Here is a 19,347-nt window from a genome sequence, read left to right as displayed (position 1 = left end):
AGTTATATACTTAGTAGTATATGTAAAGGTGCATGTGTTGTATTAATCTGTTTATTTTACAGTTCTAGGAGGAAATCGCCGCCAGTGAGCTTCCCCACTGTCTGCAATTTGGGGGGCGTGTCATAAACAGATAGCTAAGAGTTAATGTCTCATTCACCTGAAGCACCTGACCAGAGGACCAATCAGGAAACCGGATTTTTTCAACTTTGGGTGGAGGGAATTTTGTGTCTGAGGTTTTTGTTGTCTGTCTGACTGCTTTCTCTGAGCTTTGGAGAAGTAGTTTCTGATTTCTAATCTTCTGTTTCTAAGTGTAAGGACAAAGAGATCAGATAGTAAGTTATATGGTTTCTTTTCTTTGGTATTTGCATGAATATAAGTGCTGGAGTGCTTTGATTTGTATTCTTTGTGAATAAGGCTGTTTATTCATATTTCTTTTAAGCAATTAACCCTGTATTTTGTCACCTTAATACAGAGAGACCATTTGTATGTATTTTTCTTTCTTTTTTATATAAAGCTTTCTTTTTAAAACCTGTTAAAGTTTTCTTTACTGGGCAATTTCAGGGAAATTGAGTCTGTACTCACCAGGGAATTGGTGGGAGGAAGAAATCAGGGGGAGATCTGTGTGTGTTGGATTTGCTAGCCTGATTTTGCATTCCCTCTGGGTGAAGAGGAAAGTGCTTGTGTTTCCAGGACTGGGAACGGAGAGGGGGAGTCACTCTGTTTGGATTCACAGAGCTTGTGTCTGTGTATCTCTCCAGGAGCACCTGGAGGGGGGAAGGGAAAAAGGATTATTTCCCTTTGTTGTGAGACTCAAGGGATTTGGGTCTTGGGGTCCCCAGGGAAGGTTTTTCAGGGGGACCAGAGTGCCCCAAAACACTCTAATTTTTTGGGTGGTGGCAGCAAGTACCAGGTCCAAGCTGGTAACTAAGCTTGGAGGTTTTCATGCTAACCCCCATATTTTGGACGCTAAGGTCCAAATCTGGGACTAAAGTTATGATAGGTGTGTATCAGAGAATCAGTAGTTCCCTCTTCTCATCTCTCTGATGAGTTGGGAGCATACAGGAAACTGGGAACATCCATCTCCCCTTTATCCCCTACTGATCCATATACCCCACTGCAGTGGTCCCAGGGCCTCCAGTAACAAAGGCCTTCCTTTGATCAGGTGCCTTGCAACTGATAAAGAAGTACGTGGCACACAACAATTTTGATCATGCTTTATCAGAAGTCCCTAACTATGATCCCATCCTTTTCCCAATAACACACACCTCACCTGTGTGCACACTGTTTCTAAACAGATTCCTGGGCTTGTAGTTAAGGTTTTCGGTTACAGTGCAGAAGCAATTAATGTGTTGCATTCAGTATGTCCTTGTGTCTAATGGAGTATGAAGTAATTTCTCTGGGGAGATGCAGCCTGCTAATGAAGAACAGAGCCTAACGTGACGGATGGGTGTATTGGCTTAAGGGATGTAGGTCCTCCTTAACTGGCAGTTCCTCGTTCCTCAGGGATTAGGTAGGTGGGTTTGTTACATAAACAACTGGAATTGATTTTTAATAAGTAGATCTTCTATTTAAATAACTACAGCTGTAGAAGATGAGCAATGAATTAATTATGGTGCGGGTTGCCCAGCTTACTACAGAATATAGAATACAAGACTGCTTTCCTTTGGCCGAGTGGTTTACATAGGCCTCTGGGACAAGCTGCTCAGACTCTCAAGGCTTGACCCTAAATACAGTATTTCAAGGACAGAGTTTCTGCACTGGAGAAATAGAGAGAGGGAGTTATTATGCAGAGGTTGCATATACTGATACCACCAGGGCACTGTAGAACAGGCCCATCTCAGCACTGATTGCGCTGATCTTCCACATGAGGAAGATGCTCTCATGATGAGAGGGACATCTTGCTTTAAAGGAGACGCACTTTCCCATAACAGTAGTGGGTCACATCTCATGCACTGTACCTCATTTCCAGAGGGACGGCCTCTCCCAGTTGCTCCTCCCCTTGGATTTACCTGCTGAGAAAGGCAGGAAGGCCTCTCGCTTCACAAACTGCCCAGCTGCATCCAGGAAGTGCTCCGGGTAGAATTGATGCGGCTTCTCCCAAACCGTTTCATCCTTCAGCACCGAAGACAAATTAGTGATGACTGTCGTTCCCTGATCCACCACAGAGAAGAAACAGGGTATGTAAGAATTGTCACATCAGAAAAGGCCAGTCCCTCTGCATTCAATATCCCATCTCAAGTAGTGGCCATTGTAGGATGCTTAGGAGGAAAGCACAGAACCTCTCTCAGGTACCTAATTGCATAATCTTATAGCACAGTGGAGTGGGCGCTTTCAGGGCCCTAGCTAGTGCACAGCGTATGCTCTGAAGCTTGTCGCCCTTGTACATTGCATGCTAGCTTGACTAAGAGTATGCAAGTGGTGTTTTCAGGGTCTACTGAGCTTTATGGGATGAAAATTCCTTCTGCTCCCCACTTTTAGCTCTGGTAAGAGTGTTCTGATTGAGAGACTCTGAACTACAATTCTCATTGTCTTCACAGAAAAGGTGAGATCTTTCCCCTCTCACATGCCTTAAACCTGAGCTAGAGGAGTTTCTTCTAAGGGCAAAAGTGGAGTTTAGTATTGCATGGCTTTGGTCTCTCCGGTGAGACTGTCGCCAAGGAAGGCACTAATTGCCCATCATTGTCTCTTCTCCACTTGGAACTGAACTGAGATGCACAGTGGCCTCTGAACAGCTACTATTGCTACTGTTCTGGATTTGAACTCTTGACCTAGCAGGTAGTTTCTATACAGTTAATCAGCTTTACCTTTCTCCACCTTCAAGCAGATGTACTGAATGTTATAAGGTGCCCAAGACACACTTACAGTCTCCCTTGTAATGACTGCACTCCTTAGTTGTGTTTTAGCTCAATTCATTGTTTTTTCAGATATTGAAAGGCCTTTTGAAAATGGAGCTAACCACATAAACAAGGGTCTCCCTGAGGCCCAGGCTCTTTCAAAACTGTACATTTGATAACTCGACAATGGCTGTGTGATTCAGAGCATTGTACTCCAACATCCTTTGCATGGAACCTTGGGGAGATTCACATGTGGAATGTCTGCAGCTTCAGGACATAAGTCTGCAAGGGGAGAAGATGTCTGCATCCCCTGCTGGCCACAGATACCTTTGGAATGAAGAAGCCTTGGAGCTCGGTGTCCCGATATGTCATATGAGGCACTCCAACAGGAATAATATCCCCATAACGTTGAGTTTCATGGATCACAGCATTGGTATAAGGCATGTTCGCTTGGTCCTCCATCTGGGGTGACCTGTCCCTGCCAATCACCTTATCAATTTCTTCATGGACTTTACCTGGAAAAAGACACTTTACATCCTCCTCAATATAACATAATGATGTACATCAACACTGTACAAATGGGGAACCTGCACATTTACCCTTAAGCTTTAAACACTCGGGGGCAGCGCTTCTCTGTCTATTTGTACAGCGCTGGGTTTATATTCTGTGAGTTTGTTAGCCACCTTCACTGAGTTGTTTACAAGTGAGTCATGCTCTAAGTGTCTGGGAGGTGGCTGGTGTCAGGGGCACTTGTTCAAGGGTCAGGAACCATATCCAGCGGTGGGGAGAGGGCGTGGACCAACTTCTGATTTCTCTCACCTCCACACAACCAGAAAGCCTCTTTGATACCCCAGACATGCACTGCTCTGCTTCCCAACTGCTAATTCCTGACCTTGCAATCAGGTCTTGTATGTTTGTTGAAAGCACCTGAAAGCAACAGTGCAAGGGAGGCAGGGTTTAGCTGGTTGGGGGCAAGGGGCAAAGTGAGCCCCATAAACAGTGGTAAAGAGAGGAATGCAGAATTAGGCGCTGAAGGAGAGCACACTCATCTTCGGTTACTCAGCCCAACTTGCATAGTAATTCTCTGTGCTATGGGCTAATAAGCTCATTGTTAGAGACATCCCACCTTCTTCATACTGTATTTGACCCACTTGTGCCTCCGGCGTTAGCACATTTAAGCAGGTTAGCATTTATCCCTATGGAGACCCTAAGGGAAGGAAGAGTTCCCAAGTAGCTACGAGGGTCTCAGAGTGCCCTTGTCATGAAGAAAAATGGTGAGCGCTCCTTCTGACACTGAAATCTTTATCAGGAGCTTTCTCTCTCCCTTCTCCCTTGCCACAGCTCTTTGCTCTCCTTCTCAGAGAGTTTTCCAGTGGAATTATTTCCCCAATAACTGCTGTGACTGCTGCTCTGACAGCTTCATATGCCCAGAACACAACGGTGACCGCAGATGCTAAGAAGTTCTCAGTGTAGGGTGACCAGACGTCCCAATATTACTGGGGGTGTCCCGATTTTAGGGGACTTGTTCCGCAGCCCAAGCTTACATCATTCAGCACTGCTTCCTGGGGGAGCTCCCAGTGCCCACCCACCGGCAGGAGCACCACATGCTGCAGGGGCGGGGCTTACAGGCACAGGGAGTGGGCAGAGAGCCCTCCGCCCCCCCTCCACCTGCCCCGACCCACGACCCTAGGAGCCAAAGGGACCAGCCTGCTGGATGCTTCCCGGGCCGGGAGCCATCCCAAGTGAGCACCACTAGGACTCCCCACCTCGCCCTCTGGCAGGCCCCTCAGACTCTTAGGGTGGGAGGAGGGGAGCGCCTCTGCATGCTGCCGGTGCCTGCAAGCCCGGCTCTGCAGTTCCAGCAGCTCCCATTGGTGCTTTTCCCAGCCAATGGGAGCCACGGAGCTCACGCTTGTGGTGGGTGCAGCACATGGAGAGTCTGGAGACCCCCCTCGCTGCTATGACCCTAGGAGCCAGAAACAGGGCTGGTGAGTGTCACCAGGGAAGGGGGCAGGGTGTGATGGAGTGAGTGTCTGGGCGGTGTGAGGGGGGTGCTGGGCTGTGAGTGTGTGGAGGGCGCTACGCAGTGGGGGAGGATTGTGTGTGTCAGGGCACAGGGCAGTGCAGGTCTGTGTGGGGCATTGTGTAGTTGTGGTGGTGGTGCTGTGGGGAAGGGCACTGGGAGGGAGGAGAAAAGGGAGGGAGGGGAAATCTGTGTATTGGGAAAGTAGCGAATGGGGGGTTCTGTGTGGGGTGCTGGGCAGCTGTGGTGGGGCTGTGGGCAGGGGGGCACTGGACAGGATGTGTGTGCACAGCACTGTGTATTTGTGGTAGAACGGTTGTAGGGGGGCTCTGGGCATAGTGGATCCAGGGGGCTGTGTGGCATTTTACTCTTCCGATCTGGTCACTCTATCTCAGTGGAAGATGCAGGGTTGGGAGAACCAGTCACATCTCCACCAGTCCTCTTGCTTACACTGGATGTCAGGATGGAGAAGCATGTACAGCAATGCCCAGCGCAGGGTGGTGGAGGTGGTCTCAGTGCCAGCGGTAAACAAGTCAATTGTTACCATACGAAGGTTGTTGTCATTGAAACTGCTCCCCGCATGCTCTTTGGCCTGAAGGGAACAAAAGAGAGTGTGATTTGACCTTAAATTTTTGTTGAGGAGAGAGGAGCAGACGGGTAGATAGTGGTAATTCATATTCTCAGACTGAAAGGTTGAATTGTTTGCAGAGTGCAGCATAACACGTGCATATGACAACACACGCTGTCAAGGCTCCTTGGTTGCATACATTTCAAAGTAATAATTTGTCCCACACATCATAGACTTCATCAGGAATAAAATTCAGGACCTTCTGCTCCAAAAACACAGGGTATGTCTACTATATTTTCCTTCACACTGTGTTAGTGAACCCAGTGCTTGAGCATCTACACTGGGGGAGTCAGTAGGTGGATGGCAGGCCAAATCTGGACTGCTAGATGCTTTTGAACAGACCCTGAAATCTTTTAATTTACTTATTATTATTGTTTATTTTTCTCTGCAGTTGGGACCTTGCCTATACCCTGACCAAGAAATTTGGACCTTAACAAACAATTATCGACTAACCCTGCAGAAGTCTTCACTGATTGTCAACCCTAGGTTAAAAATATTCTAGGACAGGCGTGAACCTCTGCCATCCACACTGTAGCAGACAGAGCCGAGTCAAACCAACCATATTCCAGACTCCCTAACACCCTCCCAGAATGTGGCCGCTCTAGCCCTGACTATGGGAAAGATTTACTGCCCACCCTGCACATTACAGGAACTTTGACCGGCCTGTCAAAACTGCCTGCCAAGCAACATGGAAGAAGCCCCTTTCCAAGAACTTTTCTTCCTTGCGCTGTCCTGCCTGTGTCAGGAATGGGGCAGAGTTTCCATGAGGCGCTGGTGGACATTTCAGCAGCTCTTTCTGACCCATCCAAGTCCAGGGGTGCTGGAATAATTTTTATAGTGGGGGCGCTCGTGACAGAAACCATGTATTTGGTCTTTGTTATTACTAATTCAAGCTAGGAGTTGTGGTCAGTTCCATTTCCAGCACCACTAAGGCACCTGAAAGAGCTTATGGTGGTGGAGGAGGAGTACCCAGGCACGGCAGACTCACACTGGCTGATGCTGCTCAGTACACTCAGCATACACGCTGGAAACTCTGCCCACTGTCTCTTACCACCAGAGTTAAGGGAGGGTCTCCAGTCAGTCTTAGAGATTTGTGCCTCTGCAACCACAAGAGGTTAGTGTGATCACTCACACTGGATCAGGTCAGAAATTCCATGTAGTACCATAAGGGTTTCTTATCTAGATTTTCTCAGAGCAATTGTATAAATTTGGACATAGACTTAACATGGGCAATAAGTAATATGCTATTTAATAGCCAATTAAAATGTAATTTGCTTTGTTTGCGACTCAGAACAAGAAGTTGACATTTAGAAACTTCCCACAAAATGAAAGCTTTTTAAAAAAGTTTCAGGTTAATCAACATTTTAAAAATACTATAAAATAAAACAAACCATAAAATAAATGAAAAATTGAAATGTGCTGTTCTGACAACCTCAAAACAGAATGTTTCAAGCCTATCAAAATGTTGCATTTTGATTTTTTCTACATGGAATTCTGTCAAAAACGACATGTTTCATTGTTTCAATTTTGCAACCAGCTGTTCTAGTAAGATACAAAAACAGATCAGGTTTTTGTTCTGGAACATTTTTCCAGCCAGGAATTCCCAGCAGCCTGCCTTTGAACGAAGCTGTGACTTGGAAGGATGAAGGAAGTCTTCACTATGACCTTTGCCAAAACTGTTAAAAAGAAGAGTCTCTAAATAGTACATGGTCGGCTTATGTCAGGGCTGTTTCACGGCCAAGACAGCTAAGGACCCAGGTACAGCACCCACTAGAGTGGGGCACTGCCTCAGTACAAAGTTCCAGCTATCAGCCTGTTCTTCAGCTGATTTCTGAGCATGAACTCATTAGACTCACTAGATAAGGGAAAACCAGAAGAAATAGAACAGTGAGCTGTTCATAGCAGTTCTATTAGCAAAAGGATTTTGCTTGTAAACTTTACAACGAGGGACAAGGGAAGCTAACAGGGAGTGTTCCCGTCACTAATATCTTCACGGAGCCAATGAGATCTACACCTACTGTTCTCCTCCTACCTTCTCTATCTCCTGTAGAAAAGCATCAGTGAAATCTCTCTTTTCGGTAGGATTCCAGGTCCTCCTGTGCTCCTTCACAAGCTCATTTGTGAAGTCCAGGACCTCCTTTTGGGATCGGAAGACTCTCTGTGGCACTCCAGGGATGAGCAGCAGCCAAGGTACTACGACAAGGAGCTAAGATAACACAGTGAGAGAGAGAAAACCACAGCCCATGACTCCCAGAATAGAATCACAAAACTACAATCTTACTGATCAATCAAATAGCAGCTTCTTACTGACCAAATCATATGTGCTGAGTTACCTGGGGCAGGAATCCAGCTTCTTCTTTGAAGAGCTGTTCAACCAAATACAGCAACCTCTGAAATTTCTTATTGTCATAGTCAAAGCGCTCGCCATAGACGAGGGAGCAGATCACATTGCTAACTGCGTTGTTTATAAGAAAATGTGGATCAAAAGGATGACCTGAAAAACATACAGGACCAACCAAAGACATTAGGAGACACAACATCACTGTAGCCTGCCCCTCGCTACATGGAACATACTGAGCAAGAACCTCTAACCTTTCAAAACTGCTTACGAATAAACCAATTTAAAGTCCATGCTCATGTAACCTGGGGAACTTAAAGATGACTCACATACTAACAGGGTTGGGCCTGGTCAATACTTGGAAGAGAGACCACCATGGAAAACTTAACAATTTCAGGTTTGTGCTGTAGATTCAGTTACTGGTACTGACTGAAGGCTTTTGTCTGCAGCCATATTAGGAGGCAGCAAGCATTAGCTAAGAAGTCACATCCTCACATTCCATCTAAAATACATTAAAATAATTAACATCGGGCTGTTAAGAAGGCGATCTTGTCCTAATACCACCCACTATCGCCAGATTAAAAAAAACAGATCTTAAGATGGTTAAAGAAAACTTAGTCTGATAGCGTCCTGTCTGGCATGAAATCACTTATCACTAGTTGTGGTTGTCAAATCCTCATTTCTTTCTTGTTTTATCTTTATGGTCCCCACTTCTCTATTGTTTGTCTGGATGGTCTGGTTCTTTGTTTTAGTCTGTTACATATGTAAGCAGAGTCAGGATAAGCTCTACCCTGACATCTGGTGGAAAGAATGTCAGAGAGTTTATTTGCATAGGCACGCCTACCCTATCCCAGACTGCTGAGCGGTGGGACTGCTTGGTGACAAATGACTCACCCTCAGTTGGGTGGTACTTGCTAGACAAGGGACGTGGGTTCCAAAACCCAGTGAACTGAGAGAGGGTGGGGACAGGTATCTGTGCCTGGTGATGCAGGCTCCTTGTGGAGCCAGAAGCACCAGTTGCACCTCCTCCTCTCTCCACTGTGGAATGTCAGAGTTGATTTTTTTTATTCCCTCAAGAATCTAAATACAGGTTACTGAGCTGAATGCACTTTGGGCTAATGGTGCACTAGCACTGGGGCTCCCCCACTAAGACCTGAGATCACTAAGAGTTGAAATCACGAAAGAGCTGAAATGACTGAGCTGAGAGCACTGAGTACTGTGCTAACTAGTGGGGGAGTCTGAAGATATACTGTGGAACAGAGCAGCTGGCAGAGTGGAGCAGTTGCGGGGACGGCTGGTGCGGACCACGGGACAGCTGGTGGCAGCAGAGCGGCTGGCAGAGCGGAGTAGCTGTGGGACAAGTGGAGCGGCCCACAGAGCGAGCGGAGCTGAGCAGTTTTGCAGAGCGGCTCATGGAGCAGAGCAGCTGGTGGAGCGGAGCAGTTCCTGAGGACAGCTGGAGGAGCAGAGTGGAGCAGCTGGTAAAGCGGAGCAGTTCGTGGAGAAGGCGGAAGCAGAACCCACGGAGAGGCAGGGCAGTTGGCCCCGGACCACGTAAGGTGCCCCTTTCTACCCAGGCTGGGGGGAGGGACCTCTACAGATAACTCTTGAAATCTGGGGTGGCATTGACCTGAGACTTTTGGGTTGTTGGACTTTGGGGTGATTGGACTTAAAACCCTAAGGGGAAAAAGGACAGTGCCAAACGTACTTGGAGGTGGGATTTTGTTTATGGTTTGTGTTATAACCCTGTTTGTGGTGTTTCTCCAATGGGATGCCGCATTGATTCCTTCCTTTATTAAAAAGATTTTGCTACACTCAGACTCCGTGCTTGCGAGAGGGGAAGTATTGCCTCCTAGAGGCGCCCAGGGGGGTGTGGTATGTGAGTGTCCCAGGTCACTGGCTGGGGGCTCGAGCCGGTTATGCATTGTGTTACTGAAACGGAACCCCTGGATACTGAACCCGGCCCTTGTTGCTGCCAACTCAGAGGGGCAGAAGGGTTACACATAATTATTTTACTAGGTGTAAATTAGTGAAGGTGGAGGGGTCTGATTGGTTAGAGAATTTTGTTACAATATGTTAGAATTGGTTAGGAAAATGATTGGTTAATACAGCTAAGCAGGACTCAAGTTTCACTATATAAAGTGGGGTCCAAGAAGGAGACCAGCAGAGAAGGAACCGAAGAATAAGGAGGAGGAAAGATTTGGAAGAAGAAGAACTCGCTGTTAAGACACAGCCTAAGATCAAAGCTGCAAAGAATCCTCTGCACAACCCTGACATGCAGCAACCAGAATCCAGAGGAGATTGCCCTTGTATGGCACACAGGGAAAGTCCTCCTGCCTGACCAGGACTGGTGAGCATAGCAGTGTATGCATAGTACATGTATTCTGCTTGGTAATTGTTAATAAATAGAGGTTATTACTGTGAAAGGCTATTTTGCTGCTAAAAGGTCTTGCAAACCCACAAACAGTATGCCCTGAGCCCTAGGAATAGGGTACAGGTGGGTGTCTAAATTAAGACGGTTACATCTTGAGCCCTAAGAACTGGGTAGTGGGTGCCCCTAGAGTGTGCGAGTAATAGAGAACTGTGTGCTGGTAATAGTACTCATCTCTGCCTCAGTACTGAACCTGTGCCTGCTGTGTACAGACAGATGTTACTGGGCTGCTACAGACATTTTTAAGTTGAGGCATAAAAGTGATGTCCTTAAAGACTTCATGGCATGTTTTGGAAGTGTTTTAATGTTGATGCCTCCACCAAATTCCAGCTGAGGTAATAACATTCTACCAACCTAAAGTTCCCCTTGCACATTCAATTGGAGACGTTGAGTTGTTTGGTTGGGTTTTTTTTGTTTTTTTTTTACTTCCCATCACAAACTCTCATGTTAAAACATCTGTCAGGCTATCATATTATGCTTTCATTTCCTTATGTATGGAAGTTACACTGGTCCCCTGCCCCATCTCCCTTGATGCCACAAACCTTTTTCAGAACAGATTGCAGAGCATAGAAATCCAGCTTCCTCGGTCACACGCTGCTCTAGGGATCTCTTTCCCATCCCAAAGTTCCTCAAGGTGGAGAGTGCAAATCTCCTTTGCTCCTTCCAGGCCTGACCATATCTTGCAAACACCACCCCTGGAAAATAGTAATAAACAAAAGACAATCACCTCTGGGAAGCACCATCCAACATTCACTGCACAGCAACAAAATAGGGCTGGAGGGACTGGCTTCTGAGGAAGGATAAAAGAAACTAAATGTAGCTTGGCCAAAGGCAACTAATGGGAGCTATTATTGCATCTTCAGAGGTGTAGGTGGTTAGTGCAGAAGGAGAGGGATTATTCAGGGAGCTCCAAGATATAGCTAGGAGTAAGGGCATGAAATTCAGGTCCAGATCTGCAGCTGGTATAACCTGATGTAGTCAATGGAGCTAAGCCATGCTATATTCTAAGTGTGTGAGCCTCAGGTTGGATGTCAGAAAACATTTCCCAGTGATGAGATCTACTAAACTACTCAATAGTCTCTCAAAGGAATTAATGGATGCCCCATCACAAGCCATTTAAAATTGGATTGGACAAAGCACTGAAGAAGATACTACAGGGAGCATCCCTGCATTGGCCAGAGTATGGGCCAGGGTGAGGCTGAGAACACAGGCGGTGTGTAATGGAGGTTGTGGGAGGCTAAGCAGGGCCGGTGCAACCATTTAGGCAAACTAGGCGGCCGCCTAGGGCACGTGGTGGTTGGGGGCGCCTAAAAGCCCCCTCAGGCGAGGAGGTAGAGGTCAGCTGGGTGGTAGGGCGCGCGGAGAGAGTTGCCTGCAATAATGAGGGGGGGGCACAGGGGAACAGCTCCCCGCCCCAGGTTACCTCCACTCTGCCTCCTCCACTGAGCACACAGCCCAGTTCTTCGGTCTTCTCCAATCAGCGCTGCAAGCCTGGGCGGGGAGGAGAATTAGAGCAGCGCTGACGTGCTCAGTGGAGGAGGCGGAGCCGAGGTGAGCTGGGGTGGGCTACTCAGGCAGGCTTAGTTTCCGCAGAACGTCTCCCCAGGCAGGGTTAGCTGCCATGGAGGGGCGGGGTTAGCTGGGGGCGGTGCAAGGTGGAAGTTTCACCTAGGGCGCGCAACTTCCTTGCACGAGCCCTGAAGCTAAGCCTCCCCAAACCTCTGCTAATACTCCCCACCATGGTCCTGCACCAGTGGGAGGACTCAGAGCTCCTCCAGCCAGCCTGGGCTTGGGGTGGCTCAGGCCGGTGGTGGCTTGGGTGAGGCTTCTCCGGCCACAATAGGGGCTTGGGGCAGGGCAGGGGACTAGTCTTCCCAATGGGGGGCTGATACGCTCCCCATGGTTGAGAATACGTGAACCTATAGATATTTTTCCAGATCTAATCTTTCTTATGTTAGTGCTTTGGGATAACCTGAGATGATTCCAGCCCAACAACCCTCCCTTTTAGGTTGCATTTCTTTCTACCTTCCCCAACTTTCACTCTTGGGTCCTGGAGGTTCCTCAGAGGGAGGTTATTTCTTTTACAAGCCGAGGAAGGTACATACATAGGGTGAGGGTTAGGAAACTGCCAGTTCTGACAATGGCAGCCAATCAGTATTGATTACCACGTACTTTCTACAGAACGTTTCAGAATGGCCACGTCTTGGTAGTTGTTGCAGCACTGCAGCTGGGAAGGAGAGTCCCCATTTTGATCTAACCTGACTTCTTCCTCTCGAGAGGTAGTGTCGGGGGAAGACTCCAGTAAAAGCAACGTCAGCAGAGGGACAAGAGAGGGAAGGAGCTCACTTCCTAAGTCCCCTTCAGCCTCTCCTGGAGCTCAAATGATAAACCCAGCCAGTCCCCCTGCAACACTGCCAGAAAACTATGTTAGTTTCCAAGGTACTTGCCTTTGGCATTCTCTCCGTAACCCAACTGCTTATATATAGAAACGTATGGTCGGTCAGCAAAGTCCTCTGATTTCTGGACCAATGCTTCTTTTACAGCTTTAAATCCATTCACTACTATCAGATTACTCCAGCAGTTCTGAAGGCTAAAGACATTTCCATATATTTTCCTCAGCTGCCAAGAAAAGAAAAAGGAAAAACATATTGTTGGAAGTCAGGCTGGAAAGCAAGCCTGAAAAAATCATCTTGCATTTCTGTACTCTATCTAACTTAGAAGGATCTCAGAGCACTCTGTTGGGCTTGTTAGCTCATCACGGATGTGCAGCCACTTCTGGAGTGGAACAACTCACAGCAGTACTACACAGCCACTTACACAGGGAGAGAAGAATGCAGCCATTGTCAGCTGACGGTGCAGGAAGAGTTTATGTCAACAGAACGTAACTAACCAAGTTGAAATTTGACCAGGGACCTTGTGAAAGTGTCGTGGGCTCGTTAACTAATACCAGCAGTCAGGACTTCTTTTGGTATCTTCAAAGATAACAGACCCAAGCGTACATTGTTCCTTAAAACCATGGTGTGGCACTGGTTTAACCACCAACACAGAGAGCCTTCTGCACTAATTCCTGCAGTACATGGCTTTGCATAGGAAATATCCCATTCAAGTACTGACCAGGCCCAACCTTGCTTAGTTTATGAAATCTGATCTTATCACAGAGGATATAGTAGTGCTGGCTACAGATACACAAAAAATAAAAATATTGACATAAGGGATTGTGGGGAGGGGGGCGTTTCCTGTGATGCTGGCAAATGAGGTGCCAGTTCTTGCCCAAGTTGCAGACATTAGCTAAGAACTAACAAACTCATAGCTGGAGACCAGACCAGTTCACCTGTATGTTAGTTTGCTCAAAATAGGTATTAGTCTTACAAGAATGAATTTAGTGTTTAGACTCTGTGAAATGCTTGTGAGTTGCTGAAGGCGTTAATCTCACTTGCAATGCCTGTGTTCCACACCATAATAAAATATGTAAGTTTTGCTTTATAACTTAGCAAATGGCTGCTGTGGACTTGTGAACCCAGGCACAGGAATCCTCCCTCCCCATATCGAGAAGGACTGTCAAAATCAGCTGGGTCAAGGAACATTGCAATACAAAGGATTGGCTAACGGCCCGGCCCTATCCCACCTTGGAAATGCCATGTGCAAGGAGGCTTGTTCTGTGGACCTGGAAGCCGAATGAATGAAATAAAACAAAGTCACAGGAAAATTTTCCATCTGTTTGGCTATCTGAACTGTCACATGGCTAGAGATCCCCAGGGCTGCCTGCTGGGTCCGCCCTGAAAGACTCTTTGAATAGACACGTCACTGCAACTCAGTCACTCTTAGATTTAGATGATAACTTATTTGCGAGTATAGGTTTGCTTGCTTGAACCTGCAAATAACTCTGTCATTTCTTTTTCCTAGTTAACAAACCTTCAGATCATTTATTACAGGATTGGCTACAGGTGTTGTCTTTCCTGTAAGATCTAGGGTACCAACTGATCTGGGGTAAGTGACAGGAATAACCTGAATGTGGTGTGATTTTTTTGGTGACCATTTATCAGTAAGTCCAGTTCATCTGGGTGGCAAGATAGACTGGAGATTCTAAGGGGACTGTCTGAGACTCCATGGTAAGCCTGTTACAGTGATACAGGAGCAGGGGAGCTGGAATGGGGGGGAGGGCTGGGGGTCGCTCCCCACAGTGGCCCAGGTTTCCTGGGTGGCTCTTACCACAGCCAGGCTTGGGCTTCCAGCCTGGCCTGGCAGCAGGGCCTCAGGGAAAAGAGAAGGAGGAGGGGGTGGAGGCACAAAGAGGGCAGGGCCTCAGGGGATGAGGAGAAGAGAGGTAGGGCCACAGAGGGGGCAGAGCCTCATGCCATCCCATACACTTCTACCGAGGTTCCAGCACTCCTGGTCAGCAGTTCACATTAGATACTGGCTTGGTGCAATCTGCTTACATAACACACCACAGTTTGGGGTATCTGCCCTGCTTAGCAGTCTGCCCTGAGACAGGCACTCACACTCTTGAGCCCCTCCCAACAGCATGATCGTTTCTTTGCCCATCTCTTAACCTATGTGGGTGGTTCATTACCCCAAAAACATTAGCCGGAAGATGGCTTATTGCAGCTATGACGTGTGACTATGATGGCATCCTAGCCAACGCTGGTCTGAGCATTACGGCAGATGGCAATAACACTCAGATAACGGGAAAGGTTTTTGTGTTGATTAGTGCCCGAATGCAGCTGTGATTCAACTATTTTGGTAGGGAAAAAATCACATCCCTGACTGAAATCATTAAATCGATACAAAAACTGTGTGTAGACCAGAAATGCCTGGAAAGGGGAAGCATAAAAGTCCTGCCCTTTTTCCACACTCAGGGAAACTTGAGGAGGGGGCACCTATGGAATTGCAGGTTTTCAGCTAGTGCCCAACAACTTTCAGGTCTTAGACCAAAGCAAACCAAGTTAACTTCATTGAGAATGACATTCTTGGCTGCAAAACTGAGTTTTGTAATTACTAACCTTGATCCTTTCCTGCAGCTAACAGTTGTCTGGTGCAACGCAGGAGAGGATAGTGCAAAGTTCTTTACGATACCTCTGGACTCTCCTGATCATGTGCGCCAGTCCCATCCCACTCCCCTGCAGTAATTTAGATTAGCCTGAAGGCCTTTCTAAATTGTGGCAGTTTTCACTAGCCATGAGAGGCAGTTACAGCAGCTGGGATTCTGCAGGGTACAGGGGAACCCTGGCCTGTGCCCCTTGGCTACAGGAAAGCATCGTGTAGGAATTGCTGTTGGATTATCCCTCTGTCCTGGCTGAACACGCTGTGGCTGGCTACACTGGCTTTGAGGCTACTTTGCACCACTCCACCAGCACAGAGTGTGCCCGATGTAAGCGAGCATCAGGGCCACTGTACCCTGGTGACAGACAGGCATTGCAGAGCACAAAGCAGAACAATTCAAAGCCATCATCAAATATTTTAGGTGCAAAATTTAACCTATTTTCAGCTATTTGTGGGATTTCTTGAGGATTGTACGCACACGTGGGAGAAAATGCCCTTCTGGGCCAAGAATTTAGGGAGAGAAAAACCATAAGTAGTTGTTTTATGTGTATGTGAAAAACACAAGAAACGAATGCATCGTGTTCCAGCTTTTCTACAGTAACTTTCCTCAAAGCCACGTGGGCATCAGCCAATGATGCTGATGACACACTAAGAGGCACTGTGTGACAAGCAGATGAGAGTCCTTTTCTATAAGGCACTGGCGAACATGTGTCTGTAACAGTGCCTGGCATTCCGAGCATTCACCTCATTACCAGAAAGATACTTATTAAAAAGAGAATTCAGAGAAAAGCCACAAAAGAGATTAGGGACTGAATGGGCTGATTCATGAGGAAAGCTAAAATGACGTAAATATATAAACAGGTCAAATATCTAAGGAAGGGGACTATGATACTGCCTGCAAGTATTTGAAAGATAAAAATGCAAAGGATAGAGGGAAATTGTTTAGGTTTGGGTGAAGGAGTAATGGATTGAGACTAAGTAATGGAGAATTTACTCTGGACACCAAGAAACAAACCCTCAGCAAGAGGTGCATCAGACTGGGGAATAGTTTCCTAGGGGAAATGATGAAAGCCTCTTTGCTGGGAATTAAAACTAGATAAAGCCCTGCGGGGCATACCACTAGAAGTTAGAGGGATGGATAAGAATAGGCCATTTCTATCTTTGATATCTATGATTCTGTAACTATAAGCAGCTGTTTTAGTTTCCGTTCTGTGAGAAATGCTAGAAAGGAAAATGAAATTGTGTGAAATGGAAATGGGACAGAAAAGGGAATAAATGTTGTTACTAAAAAGGTGAAGTTAAAACAGTTACAGGGCAAAAGTGTTGTTGGCAGCATTGTCAACATCCAATTTGATCTGGAAATTCAAAAACTCTTCCTACCACATGGTGAAAACAAGAACCAGACCCAGTTTCCCTTGACTGCAGTGTTGAAAGGTGCCAGCCTAGAAATGGGGCCTCTGGAGTTTGGCAACTACAATCACTAAACATAATATGATTTAGTTGCCTCAAGCTACATCAGTAGTTTCCTTGCAGACAGGACAAAGCATGCACTTGCAACAACTAATCCTGCAGCGGTGGTGTGTGCTCTTGTTAGCGCAGACACAGCCAGCAAGCACATCCTACAGTTGTATAGCTGGAGATTACAGGTTTGTTCACTTTTGCTGAGTCACTGTGTCTCGGTGTTCCCCTGTGGATATGGCATGTGCGCATGCGCAGTGGGGATCATCTCCTCCAGCGCTATCACATGCAGAGAATTCTACTGGACTTGGGAGTGGAATGTTGCCCTCTGGACCCTAGAGCCAGAGCAAAGCCACAGCAGATAATCTCAGAGCATTAGAGCCCCTCCTCCCCTAGGGGGACTGACTGTTACTGTGTTGGAAAAGCCCCTGCATGTAAAATAACCCCTCCAGCCCGCACCAGCTGGATTAACGAACCACCAGCCCACACCAGCTCTGTTCCACAGCCCGCTGTGCTCAGGGTGACCAAATGTCCTGATTTTACAGGGACAGTCCTGATACCCAGAGTTTTGTCTTACATAGAAACCAATTCCCCCCCACCCCTGTCCCAATTTTTCACACTTGCTATCTGGTCACCCTAGCTGTGCTCTCCAGCCCCTCTGGCACTGACCTGGGTAAAGGAGAGGTGCGGGTTGTGGAAATCGATCTGCAACATGGTCCCAATGAAAGGCAGAGAGGTCGGCCCTGGCGGGTAGCGACTCCAGCTCTTCCTGCGCTTCAGGAAATCAAATAGCAGAGCGAAGACTGTGAGGGCTATGCCCAGTGCTGGGAGGTTGTTCCCGCAGGATCGAAGCTGGGACCAGAGCCACAGGAGCAGCTCCATGATCGTTCTCCCCTTTGACCCCCCTCCGTGTTTTTAACTCTCACCCCTGCCTCTTTTCCCTGCTCCTGTTCTCTCACTCTTTGCTCTTTCTGTCTCCCTAGTTTCCTCCACTCATTCCCCTTCTCTCTCTCTTTATTTCTCAGACACCCGCCCTCCTCTGGCCAACGTCACAGCTTGGAGCTGCTTGGCCAGAATTTCTCTGTAGCCCCTCCTCTGCCTAGATAATACAAACTCGCAGGGGAGTGGTCATGAAGGGTGGCCCAGCCCCTGTAAAAGGGAAAGGCCACAGCTCCATTTCCAGCATCTGCGCCATGTAACATGAGGGAGAAAGGCGCCCCTGGAGCCTGTGTGAGATGTAAGGTTAAGTCCATATGCAAGCGTGAGTCTATCCTAGGGCTCGAATTACCCCTTGTATTCAGAAGTAGCAATCCTCTCCTAGAGTGACTACATGTCCCCAGGGCCCCGCTTCCATTTAGGCGGCCTAGGCAATCGCCTAGGGTGCCAGGATTATTGGTGGGCGGTGTTTTGCCGGAGGGGCGGCAGGCGGCTCTGGTGGAGCTGCCGCAGTTGTGGCTGCGGACGGACAGTCGGCTGCTCACACGGCTCCAGTGAACCTCCCGCAGGCACGACTGCAGTAACTTCACTGGAGCCGCGGGACCAACGCACGGGGCAGCGAAATTGCCGTGTGCCTAGGGCGCTAAAACCCCTAGCGCCGGTCCTGCATGTCCCCATTTTATAGGGACAATCCCGATATTCAGGACTTTTTCTTATATAGACTCCTACTACCTTCCCCCCTCCCCATCCAAATTTTTCACACTTGCTATCTGGTCACCCTACCTTCACCGTTTCTCCTCACTTGGTTGGTTAGTAACCAGTTTTTGCTGAGCCCCCCAGAGATTGCTTAAAATGGGTTTAACTAGATCTGAGTCCTTCTCTTTCTTATTGGATGATTTTTACATAGAATTGAAGAGAGAACCAGCTACTGAACACTATCAGGGAGGAGGTGAGAGATGCTTCTCTCTCTCCACCTGGTCAGGTGTATATTGTGTAGTGGCTGTGCCCCAGAGGAGCCCTAGCCTCAGACTGAGCCAAACGCTAATCAAGAGATAGTGAAATTGACAAGAAAGTAGCACTCAGGAAAAAACCACCCATGGGTGCTGAGCAGCAACCAGTTTACAAGGAAGGACAGTGGACTGGGGGTAACACTGAGGGCACAGAGACACACCCTCTGCATCTTTCCACTGAGGAGACAAGCTGGCAGCATGGCTTGTCTCATGGAAGATCACAACCAAGCCTGGCTGTAAGATACTGGAAGGGTTTTGGGGGAACTTTACTTTACAAGTGTAGGGGACTGCGGAAGACTGTGTCACGGCCTAGCTAGGGTATCTTCGCTTTCTCTGCGGCCTTGCGGAAAGCCTCTGCTTGCTAAGTGGCCGGTCATTGTAGGACACGGCCTGCCAGTTATAACTTGCTTTTAACTGGTTGAAACCAGTTTGTATGGCCTTAGGCCAAAGGGCGGGCATAGCTTGTGGAAAGTCCCTTTTTGCATATGTATAAGTTGCTTTTGTATTGTGTATATATAGCTGTATGCTCCCGGTCCCGCCTTTGGACTCCGACCCAGGCTGAGCTGAGCTTCAGTGCTGGGTTCCGCGCCAAAGTGACAGCAAAGCCCAGCGTCCCCATTGCGAATGTGTCACTTTACCTTCATTAAAG

At 47.6% G+C, this 19,347-nt stretch overlaps 2 protein-coding genes across 7 annotated transcripts in view; one reads left to right on the top strand and one right to left on the bottom strand.

The window, feature by feature from the left end:
- Nucleotides 1-19,347, bottom strand: part of LOC127051675 (cytochrome P450 2D17-like) — a 204,937-nt gene that overhangs the window by 9,799 nt on the left and 175,791 nt on the right. For 5 of the 6 annotated variants that reach the window (XM_050954318.1, XM_050954330.1, XM_050954299.1 and 2 more), the window contains 7 exons: nt 12,702-12,873; nt 10,797-10,949; nt 7,819-7,979; nt 7,518-7,691; nt 5,308-5,449; nt 3,162-3,349; nt 2,010-2,151 (listed from right to left, as the gene is read on the bottom strand). In XM_050954318.1, the coding sequence (XP_050810275.1) occupies nt 2,010-2,151; nt 3,162-3,349; nt 5,308-5,449; nt 7,518-7,691; nt 7,819-7,979; nt 10,797-10,949; nt 12,702-12,873 (1,132 nt within the window). Of the gene's footprint in view, nt 1-2,009; nt 2,152-3,161; nt 3,350-5,307; nt 5,450-7,517; nt 7,692-7,818; nt 7,980-10,796; nt 10,950-12,701; nt 12,874-17,421; nt 17,763-19,347 lie in introns of those variants that run through there. The other variant, XM_050954308.1, reaches the window with a different exon arrangement.
- LOC127051808 (uncharacterized) overlaps nt 1-19,347 on the top strand; it is a 62,309-nt gene that overhangs the window by 4,595 nt on the left and 38,367 nt on the right. The window lies entirely within an intron of this gene.

The sequence above is a fragment of the Gopherus flavomarginatus genome, chromosome 1 (genome assembly GCF_025201925.1).
Source record: "Gopherus flavomarginatus isolate rGopFla2 chromosome 1, rGopFla2.mat.asm, whole genome shotgun sequence".
Taxonomy (NCBI): domain Eukaryota; kingdom Metazoa; phylum Chordata; order Testudines; family Testudinidae; genus Gopherus; species Gopherus flavomarginatus.
This window is presented reverse-complemented; position numbering and strand designations above follow the sequence as displayed.